The sequence below is a fragment of the Vicugna pacos genome, chromosome 22 (genome assembly GCF_048564905.1).
Source record: "Vicugna pacos chromosome 22, VicPac4, whole genome shotgun sequence".
In the NCBI taxonomy this organism is placed as follows: domain Eukaryota; kingdom Metazoa; phylum Chordata; class Mammalia; order Artiodactyla; family Camelidae; genus Vicugna; species Vicugna pacos.
Window position 1 is genome coordinate 32,555,456 of NC_133008.1, and position 10,740 is coordinate 32,566,195.

The 10,740-nt window shown below is 59.8% G+C and overlaps 1 protein-coding gene across 1 annotated transcript; it reads right to left on the minus strand.

The window, feature by feature from the left end:
• Positions 1-1,182: 1,182 nt before the first annotated feature.
• BSG (basigin (Ok blood group)) lies at positions 1,183-8,232 on the minus strand. The gene is made up of 8 exons (XM_072948160.1): positions 8,075-8,232; positions 3,228-3,384; positions 2,712-2,794; positions 2,465-2,601; positions 2,118-2,394; positions 1,626-1,650; positions 1,444-1,517; positions 1,183-1,364 (listed from the first exon to the last, which is right to left on the minus strand). The coding sequence occupies exons 1-7, from the start codon at positions 8,139-8,141 to the stop codon at positions 1,445-1,447; spliced, it is 819 nt and encodes a 272-aa protein (XP_072804261.1). The 5' UTR covers positions 8,142-8,232; the 3' UTR covers positions 1,183-1,364; position 1,444.
• Between the last annotated feature and the right edge of the window lie 2,508 nt (positions 8,233-10,740).

Genomic DNA, 10,740 nt, shown 5'->3' on the forward strand with positions numbered 1-10,740 from the left:
CCCGTTTTGCTCCATTTATTGGGATGCAGGCCAGGCAAGCAGGTGACCCCCATCCTCAGTGAATTGGAGGGGCTGCCTTCTCCACCGTGGAGCTGCTCTTGGGGTCTCTGGGCCTCGGCCACACCCCTCCTCAGCTAGAGACCCAAGATGGGCATCCCCACAGCTGCCCCAGTGGCAGCTAACCCTTCTGGACAGAACTGTCTCCATCAGAGCGAGGCCCCTTGGATCTCCCAAGCTGCAGGGAGCATTCTGCCCAGGATGGGTGGGTGACAGGCAGCTGTGTGTGGGGACTGCCTGTCCCATCCTGGGGGCCCCATGGGAAGCATGCCCTGGCTTTGTCCAGGTCCTCTGAAGCCTGGAAGCAGGTTTAGAGAAAAGTGCTACTGCCTGGAGAACCAGCTGGTGACTCAACATCCTGACTCTCAGAGCTGCTGCCAGGCGCTCCCCCACTTCCTGCCTTCCCCGTCTATCCTGCCCCGTGCACCTCAGCCTCACTCTGGGCCTCGGAACCTTTCAGTGCTTGGCCCCTCCCACTGAACCTCCCGTAAGCGTTCTTGGTAAAACCCAGGCCGGGTGCAGACAGGAGACGGGAGAGGACAGGGGTCAGCCTTTATTGGTGAGCAGGAAGGTGGGGTGGGGGGTTCACACCCAGCTGAGGAGGAGGCCCATCACAGCAGCTCTGTCTCCGAGGTGGAAGGCCAGACCACCCACTTTCCACGTGGGTGGATGAGGGGGAGCAGTGAGGAAGATGCCCCCAAGGGTGGCCGTGTCGTCAGAGCCGTCCGGAGCCACAGCACAGACCTGCGGTGACCGACACGCTGGCTTCCTACAGCGGGTGCTTGGGCCTGCGCATGACCTGTGACCTTCCACCAAGGGCAGGGACTTGGCTCCAGCCCCAACATGGCCCAGCAGCCTCGGGAGAGGGACCTGGGGTGGGAAGCCCGTTCTTCCTCCACACCCCAACCAGTGACAGACTAGAAGACCCATGGCCCAGGGGACATGAGGGGAGGGGTGGTGGGGGCAGTGGAGGAACAGGCCAGGGGTCCAGTGAGGGCACAGGCAGGAGGCGGAGGATGGGCTGAGAGGACAGCAGAGGCCTTACAAACCTCATGGCTACCCTGGGGTACTCGTGAAATGTCTAAAAAAAGAAAAGCAAACCCCTAAAGGACAGAATTCTACACGTACAAACCCCAGCTTAGATTTTTTTAAAAAGGAAAGAAAACGTGTGATTTGAATGCACAACTTGGTTTGCTTTCGCAGGGTGGCTTTCCTTAAGAGGAAAGAGCAGGGGTTGTGCAAACACCGGGAAACTCGGGGCTCCTCCAGGCGGAGGCTGGGCGCCTGTGCAGACTGGTCCTCACAGCCTGTGGGGGAGGGGGCGCTCAGACCTGCAGGCTGGCGGAACAGGATCCGCTCCCTCCCCTCCTCTCCCCTCCCCCTCACCTCAGCTGCCGTTCCTCTGGCGAACGTTCTTGCCTTTCTTGCCTTTGTCGTTCACGTGGTGCCCGCTGCTCTTCCTGCGGACAGGAGGGGCTCTGTGGCCTTAGGATGCACAGCGGCCCGCCCACCCACCCCCCAAAGACCCTGCCCAGGGGCATGCCTGCCTTGGTGAGGCCGGGACTTACAGTGGAGCAGAGCCGGTGTCGTCATCTGAACAGATGTACCGCCGCATGCAAGAGAGGAGAAAGGGCTGTCAGCAGTGATCCCTGCAGGGCGGCCCCTGTCCTGCCGGGCTCCGAGGGGAGCCAGCCACACTCCAGGCACACGCGCCCTCAAAAGAGTGGTCAGAGGCGGCTGTGTGAGGGGCACCTGGGAGCCCTGCCCGTGCCCACGACCCGCCCGCAGGCAGGCAGGCAGGCAGGCAGGCACCCCGCTCGGCCCCCGGGTGCCCCACCATCCAAGGTCTGGGCCTTACTCAGTGCCACAGCCCTGGGTCCCAAGCAGCCAGAGACAGGAGGGGGCACTCACCCTGGAGGACGCCCGCTGGCAGCCCAGTTGGGGAGGAGGGAGTCTGTGCAGGCGAGCAGACCCTTAGGCCCACACTCCTGGAAAGCGGCTCCGGCCCGGGGTCCCCCCACCCAGAAGGGGAGCAGAAGGTGTGTGAGACTGAGGCTCACCATCCAGGACCTCGTCCGGCTTCCGCCGCTTCTCGTAGATGAAGATGACAGTGACCAGCACAAGCACCTCCGCCACGATGCCCAGGAAGGGCCAGAGGGCGGCGAAGCGGTTGCGCACGCGCAGCGTGATGACTGCCTGGCCGGTGCCCTCCGTGTTGGTGCCGTTGCAGGCGTACTTGCCGGGGTCCGCCTCCAGGTCCAGGTTCGGGATGTGCAGCTCCGTCTTGGACTCCGAGGAGACCACGAAGAACTTGCTCTGGGAGCTGTTGGCGATGACCTGGGGGCAGGCAGACGTTGTGAGGGACAGAGGCGGGACCTGCATCCTCCCCCGCCGGTGCAGGCCTCACCTGGTCTCCAGAGTCGCTCATCTTGTACCACAGCCAGTCAGTGACGGGCGGGAAGGAGTCCGACTTGCAGCCCAGCACCACGGTCTCCCCCTCGGTGGCATGCTCCGACTTCTTCACAGCCTTGACGTTGGGGGGCCCTACCGGAGGGAGAAGAGCTGACTGGAGCCTGCCCTACCCACCGCGCACCGCCCTCCTCCGCGGTGGGGCCTGCGGATGCGCCCCTCCCGCCTTGCCCCGTGGCCCCCACCTTTTACTTCTAGGTTGGTCTGGCCTGCGTGCTCCGGGAGGAAGATGCAGGAGTACTGGCCCGAGCGGTCATCCAAGTCCACCCTGCAAGCAGACGTAGGGGGGAGGTGTGAGCCAGAAAGCAGGTCCATCCAGACCCCTGCAGTGAAGGGGGCGGCTCCACCAGGTCCTGCAGGGCCGGAGGCCATATCACCTGCTCCCCGTGAAGGTGGTACCAGGACGTGGAGGGGGGTGCCAGCAGGCTCACCCCACGTCCCTAGCCCTGCACCCGGCCACCATCCAAGCCTGAACAGCCTGCCCTGGGATTCCCGCCCCCAGAAAGGATGGAAGGGTCTTGGAGGTGGTGGAGTCTGGCAGCCACTGGATGCCTCCCTGGATGCCAGGCCTCTGAGCCTCCAAACCCCTGTCAGGGCATGCTTCTACCATCTGTCCAAAGCCAGCCCCCTGAATACAGCCTTCACTCTGGCTGACTAGAGGCTCTGCAGCCAGGACAGGTCTGGCCTCTGGCCTCACTCACTCATACTCCGTCCTCAGGCCAGGCAGTGTGTCCTCCTTCAGCACCTTGTCCCCCTTCACCCAGCGGTGGCCCACGATCTCAGTGGCGCTCTGATTCAAGGTGCAGGTGAGGCGTGTCTTGGAGCCAACATCGTCTATGGAAGTCCAGATCCTGCTCCCTGGGCAGCCAAAGAAGACATCAGAAAAGGGTCAGGGAAAAAAAGACCGAACCCAGTACCCCAAGTGGCCTGCCACTTGCCCCCAAGGCACAGCCAAGTGGCCCCAACTCCACAGCCTCCACAGTGGGAGAGAAGCCTTGGGCTGGTTTACAAAGCCAAGAACAGCACAGGGCTCCTGGACAGACCTCCCCTCAGGGCCCTTGGCCCTCGACTGGGACCTGCCTGACGCAGGGTTCTGCTGGGAACAGTCTTCACTGGCTGGGCCTCAGGTGTGGGAACAGGAGCAACGCCCACCCCGGTCCTGGAACAAGGACTGAGACAGCGGGGTCCAGCCCCACACAGGCCCGGAATGCCCTTTTAGAAACAGTCTATCAGCGCCCACCTCACCACTCCTCCTGTTGGTCTTGCCAGGCCACCCGAGGTGGTACGGGGGCTCCAGGTGGCCTGTCCTGGAGATGCCTGTTTACCAGAAGGTCACACAGGCCACAGAGCCTCCACACCGATGACCATCTGTCTGCCTGTCCGGGATGCCGGGGTGGACTCCCAGCAGCCCTGGGAACAGCCAGCAGACCTTCCACTCAAATTCCGACCAGACAAACCTCCCCCATTCACTTAGGGCGCTCTCTTTAAGAACAGAAATGTGAAATCACTGAGAGTCAGACGCCGAGAACACAAAGGCGGTTCTGGAGAGCCGGGAGACTGGGCTTGAGCTGGGGAGAGCTTCTCTCCAGGGACCAGGTGGTAGACCCCAGACCTCCAAGCATTCAGGCAGGAGGCCAGGAGAACAGGCCAGAATGAGAAGCCTGCCGCTGCGGGTAGGGCCGAACCCCCAGCTGCTGACCATCAGTGGAGCAGGAAGGCCACTTGGGCATATCAGAGCCCCATCCCAGGGCTGGGAGCAGGTGTTGTGGGGACAACTCCTGTCAAACCAGCCCACACCATCCCCTGATGGTGGGGACTTTATAAAGCCAGGTCCGAGGCACAGTGGTGTCAACGCAATTGTTAGTTGATCTGAAGTGTTTCCCCAGAGCCGTCACCTGCACTCATGCACCCAAAGGCAGCCCTTCCAGAAGCCCGTGCCCACAGGACTCGGGCACATGTGCATCAGCCCAGGGAGAAGCCTTCTTCGGGAGGGGAGCTGAAGGAGCAGAACGCCAGACCGAATCCTAGACGATTCAGCCAAGCATGGAGGCAGCGCCAGAGCAGAAGGGACAGGAACGCAAACGACGGGCGGGCAGCGGGCTCTGGCACCCCCAGACCTGCTTCCGTGCTGGGATCACACGGTGACTGTGATGGCAGAGCTGGGCCACCACAGACAAAACACCCAATCAGAGGTTGTGAGGCCCGTCTGACGGTCATCTTGGCCACCTGACACTCGACACCAGCAAACCTCCGTGCCATGCCCAGCACCTCAGCCCAGAGGGAAGAAGTCCTAACCGCAGGAGAGGGGGCCCTCCACACAGACCACACCGGCATCCACATGCGGACACTTACCGCTAAGAAAACTAAAATGGGCAGACACCACAGCTGGTCTGCTTTCTGGAATGACCGCGGGCAGAGTTCACCATCTTCTTAGGTGTCTGAGGTCAGGCCCCACCCTGTCCCACCTTGAAGGGACAGGAGTAAGTCCAGGCGGGGCCAGTCCTCACTGCCCCACCTCTGGCCATCTGCTGGCTCTTACTTTAAAAGACACGGCGTCTCAGAACTCCAGGAGATTGACAAATCGGCACAAACTAGAGGGCGGTGAGTCAGGCAGGAAAGCCAGGAGGCCCCTCTGCTGCTCAGCCTGCCCCGGGGAACACACTACAGCAGTGCCCTCACGCAGGTGCATGCACTCAGGGCCCCGGGCTGTGGAGCCACACTGCTGCTGGCCTCGAGGCCCCAGGCCAGGCCTACACAGGCAGCTCACAGGCTGAGTCAGGCCAGGCAGTTATAGCCCGAGGGTGAGAAGCTGGAAGCTCACCTTTGTGCCACTTTTCCCAAAGGATGGCCTCCTGGGAACCCACACACTCCAGTCAAGACTTTCCAAGGCTGCAAAACCGGCAGCTCCACGCAGAGCTGGGAGTGGTGAGCCAGGGCAGGAAGTGAGGCCAGAGGCAGCCCTTCTCCCAGGCACGGCCAGCCTGTCTCCACCCTAGAGCCTCAGTCTGTGCCCTTGTCCCCTCACCCAGGGCAGCGAGAAAGGCCAGTCAGGTCTTATCCAGGCCCCACCCAGCCTGCTGGAGGGGAAAGAAGTGGTGGGAGATGGGCCACTCCAGGTGGGAGCAGGGCGGGGCCTGGGCTCTCAGAGAGGGGCCCAAGGTGGGCCCCCAACTGCCCCCCACAGGGGGTCTGCAGAGGCCAGTGCAGTTCCCAGCCTGGTCCAGGACCCACAGGCCGACACCCCTGCCCTGGCCCAGGGGCCACATGGGCAGCAGGAGACCGAACCAAGCCCCACCTGGCCACCTGCCAGCCCATCCCCCGAGGGGCCCCTTGGGAGCTGCCACATCCCAGTCGTGCATTCTCAACGGGGCCCCTTGGTAGTTCGGGGTCTGTGGCCCTCCCAGGGCCACCACAGAGACTTGTCACAAGTAATATAACATGTGTGACACTAATGTCTCTGGGACAGGCCACTAGGAAGAATGCCTCAAAATGCTCCTCAGGGGGCGAGGACGGAAAAAGGGTGAAAAGTACACTCACAGCAACCCCCAGAGGGAGCACCCCAAACTCACAGGGACCCTTGGGCACAGGCAGCTGCCTTCAAGCCTCCACCCCGGAACAGCGCAAGCTCAGTTCTGGCCATGTGACCAGAACCCACGTTCTCCAGTAAAGTCACCTTCATCTAAAAACAGCCGCCCTCCTCCATGCCCACTCGGCGGCAGGCCGGGGCGCAGGGCCAAGCAGGCCTGGTGGTAAACAGCCCAGAGCGCCCAGGACGAGGCAGCAGACGATCGCCCTCCTCCCCACCTACCATCCTCGCCACCCACCGCAGGCAGCTCAGGGAGGAGACACCCCTTCCAGGATGCCAGCACAGGGCTCTTCACCCCTGCACCCTGCCAGGAGGGGGCTCCCAATCCCTCACCTGAGGCTCAGAGGGACCCAGCCAGCGAGCCCGAGCCCAGCCCACTAGCCCCGCCAGGACACTGGGACCCTGCACAATCCTGGAGAGCCGGGGTCCCCCAGCAGGAGGGTCGTCCTGGGGCCGCAGCTGACACGGGTGCCGAGGACCCCCGCTCCAGGCAGAGTCCCCGGAAGCGTTTCTGGAGAACTGACCTGGCCAGGAGAGGCAAACACTGCCAGTAATTCACTCATCCCAGGCAAAAAAGACGAGTGACCCAGACTTTCAGATGTTTTCAAGAGTCCCTAGAAAGGTGGAAAGTGAAAAAGGAAGACAAAGCACAGACACAGCCCCGGGTGGATTTGACACAATGTAAATAATCCAAGACTGCCCACCCACACGGTGAGTCCCCAAGAGCAGCCCCACAGGCCACCCTCTCTGATGAGGACGAGGGCCTTCCTTCCCTGCCGGCTGGGGCTTCTAGCGGGGCAGCATGCCTGCCCCGGGCCACGCCCAGAGGTGGTCAATAAATGGCTGTTTTGATGATAAGGAAGAGGAAAGAGACAGACCCAGATCTGAAAGTGGGTCAGGAGTAAGCCGGTGAAGCTTCCACAAGAGCAGGCCCCTCCCAGGCTCTGCCCAAGCCCCAGTGGCCCCCTGATCAGGGCTCAGGACAGCTGCCACCGGGACTCAGGGCTCACTGGCTCCTACCTCCCCCCTGGGAAGAACCCGAGACCCTGCTGATCTGCACTTTGTTCTCTACAAGCAGGTCACTATAAATCGTTAACCCAGCACCAAAGGGGAAGTCTACATCGATACAAGAAAAAAAAAATCTCTCTTTCAGGCAAAAGAGGCTATCCTGCCTTCGCCTGGAAAAATACACCTTAATCCATTTTGCCGTGACCATTCTCTAAATCACGTCTGCCCACCCAACAGGCTGCCGCTCGCGTCCAGAGCTCTGAAAACAGTTTAAGAAGAGTCCGTAAAAACCGTCCCGCAGCACTTTCTGCTCTGAACCGGGTAGCTCACGGTGACCTTGGAATACCTCTGCTCCCGGTCAGGGCCTCAGTTTCCACCCCTATACAAGGAGGCGGGTGGACCAGCCGCCATCTACTGCTAGACCCTTAAACCAGACAAAAGGGAAAGGAAGCGTTTGCCCTCCTACAAGGAATTCAGCGTTCGGGCGACCCCCAAGGGCAGGTGCATAGCCAGAGCAAGACACGGGACCTAAATCCTGGGAAGAATGACAATCCCTCCGGCCCGCCTCAGGAGCCGTCACATGCCTGGGTGACAGCGTCCCCTTGGGGACAAGAGCCCACCTCCTGGATGTCAGCCAGGGCCCAGGCGCCCTGGGGTTCCCCTGCGCCCCCCTCCCCAGCACACCGAGCAGAAAGTTGCCTCCTAAGCTGCCTCGACCAGGTCGGCTCCAGGCCGGCGGTCTTCCTCCCGCCCCGGGGCCTCCCACCCGGACCCCCGGGCCAGTCTCCCTCGTTCAGCCGGGGTCTCCCCCTCCACCCCCGGGGCCGGGGTCTCCCTCCCTACCCACACGGCCAGGGTCTCCTGTGGAGCGGACGAGGGCCGCCCCTAGCCAGGCCGGACCACTAGAGGGCTCCTCGCCCCCACCGCCAGCGGGCCACGCCGCGGGGCCCTCACCTTCCCCGGAGCCGCCCTGGGCGCCCAGCAGCGCGAGCCCCAGCACCATGAGCCGCACGGCCGCCATGTCCCCGTCCCACCGTCTCGCTCTCCCCGCGCAATCGCCGCCCGCGGCGATATAAGAATCAGGCGGCGGGCGCGCGCACGCAGGCGGCGTCGCGGGGCGGGGCTCACATACGGCGCGACGGCCACCGCCTGCGCACGCGCACGGAAGCACGAACGCAGGCAAGGACCCGGGCGGGCTCGCGCTACGGAAGCCGATCGGTAGGGGCCACGTGATCACTGGGGCGGGCCGCGCCCTCGGCCCAGGGGCGTGGCCACGTTGCTGGAAAACGGGGGCGGGGCCTGCGAGGCCGGGCGGGGAGCCTCGCTCCTCTCTTCCTTCTTCCACGAAGTTGGAAGTGAGATCAGAACTGAACGCTCAAAGTGGTTAAAATGCTCAATTTCTGTGTACTTTACCACAGTACAAAAAAAATTTTTAAAGCATCGAGAGAGGCCCTGGGGATCCCTGTGAACAGGTGGGATGTGTCCCCTGGGGCGAGGCTGCCAGATGTAGCGAATAAAAATACCTGGATGGCAGTTAGGTTAGACTTTCAGGTAGAGAATGAGTAAGTTCTTGGTGTAAATGTCCCGTGCGGGGTTTGACACGGTTGTGCAAGGAACGTATTCACCATTTATCTGAATGGAAATCGAATGTAACTGGCCGGCCTGCATTTGGCTGGAAAACGCACCCTGAGGTCCCTGTGTTTTCACACAAATACTTTTTTTTAAATGACAAAAGAATTTCAAACAAAACCAGGGTACGTTATCTTCTTGACCCTGGATTAGGCAGTGGTTTCTCACATGTGTCACCAAAAGCGCAAGCAACAAAAACAAAGACATAAACTGGACTTCATCAGAATTAAAAACTTTTGCGCTTCAAAGGACACCAAGAAGAAAGTGAAAAAAAAACTGCACAGAATAGGAGAAAATACTGGGAAATCACATATCTGACAAGGGACTTGTATCTAGAATATATAAGGAACAAACAACCCAATTTTCTTTTTCATCAGGTAGGGGGAGGTAATTAGGTTTTTAATTATTTATAATGGCAGTACTGGGGATTGAACCCAGGACCTTGTGCATGCCAAGCGCGCACTCTACCGCTAACCTATCCCTCCCCCGTCACAACCCAATTTTTTTTTAACTTTTTTTTTTAAACTTTCTTTTTAAATTGAAGTATAGTCAATTTACAATGTTATGTCCATTTCTGGTGTATAGCACAATGCTTCAGTCATACCTGAATTTACATATATTCGTTTTCATATTCTGACAACCCAATTTTTTTAACATTTTTTATTGATTTATAATCATTTTACAATGTTGTGTCAGATTCCAGTGTAGAGCACAATTTTTCAGTCTGACAACCCAATTTTTGAAGAGGACATAGAACCCAACTGAAAAATGGGCAAAGGATCTGAATACACCTGCCTCCAGAAGACATTCAAGTTAACAATAAGCACTGAGGGGAGTGCAAGCGGAAACCATGGTAAGACACCACTTCACACCCACCACGGTGGCTGTCATCAGAAGGGCAGAAAATCCCAAGTTGGAGAAAGTGAAACCCCGGTGCAGGGCTGTTGAGGATGGGGAATGGTGCAGCCACTCCTGCAAAGGTGAAACGGCGCAACTACCTGACTCATCAGTGCCAGTCCTAGGTCTGAAAACTGAGAACTCACATCCACGCAGACACTTACACCGGAATGTTCACAGCAGCACAAGTCACCACACTCAAAAGTGGACACAGCCCAAATGCTCATCAATGACTGAAAGAATAAAGAAAATGTGTCTGTCCACACGCCGAAGTATTACTCAGCCTTGGAAAGGAGAGAAGCCCTGCCACCTGCCACCACGTGGACGGGCCCTGAGAGCACGGTGCTCAGGGAGAGAAGCAGACACAGAAGGACACACAGCGTGTGAGTCCACGGATGTGAGGCGTCCAGAACAGGCCAGTCCCCAGACCCAGGGAGGGGGCTCCTGGTCGTCAGGGGCTGGGGGTGGTGGTGGTGGTGCCTGCTGATGGGGCCAGGCTTCTTTTCAGGGTGATGAGAACATTCTGAAACTGATCGTACTGATGAATGCCCAGCTCTGTGCATGTCCCAACACCCACTGAATTTATGCTTTCAGTGGGAGGTTGTCCGGTAAGTGAATCGTCTCAATTTAAAAAATGAGGTGATGTGGGTCAGGGGGCACTGCTGTAGATCAAGGGTCAGGTGGCCTCTTGGATGTGATGCCATTGGAGGTGACATGTGAATGAGGAGGGAGTAGCAGCCAGGGAAGGTGTGAGCTGTGAGTCTGAGAACAGTCTGTCAGCTGCGGGGACGCTGGGGGCAAAGGCTGGAAAGATGTGGCAGACGGGCCAGGACTCACTGACAAGGAGGCTGTGAGCTTTGGGAGGGCTCCACCCTCGGAGACCTGCTCGCAGGGCCTAGGAGCCTCCCAGCCTACTTCGGAGCCCCAGCCTGGGGCGGTGAGGCTCTGCTAGGCTGCACCCAGTGGGGTGGGAAGGCTACGTGCGGAATGAGGGAGGCAGCCAGCCAGCTGGCTTTAGAGCACCTCCCGGCCTGGGCGGAACTCCACGCCCCCTGCCCTCCCAGAGCTGGGCTGGGGACTGATCTCGTGGGAAA

What these genes read in the sequence shown, in the direction of transcription:
- BSG (XM_072948160.1), bottom strand. Translation starts at nt 8,141, where the DNA reads ATGGCGGCCGTGCGGCTCATGGTGCTGGGGCTCGCGCTGCTGGGCGCC. An exon ending in GGCCTGAGGACGGAGTATGA is followed by an intron (nt 2,795 to 3,227) that starts GTGAGTGAGGCC and finishes GTCTGCTTGCAG; the next exon opens with GGTGGACTTGGATGACCGCT. An exon ending in GACCAACCTAGAAGTAAAAG is followed by an intron (nt 2,602 to 2,711) that starts GTGGGGGCCACG and finishes TCCCTCCGGTAG; the next exon opens with GGCCCCCCAACGTCAAGGCT.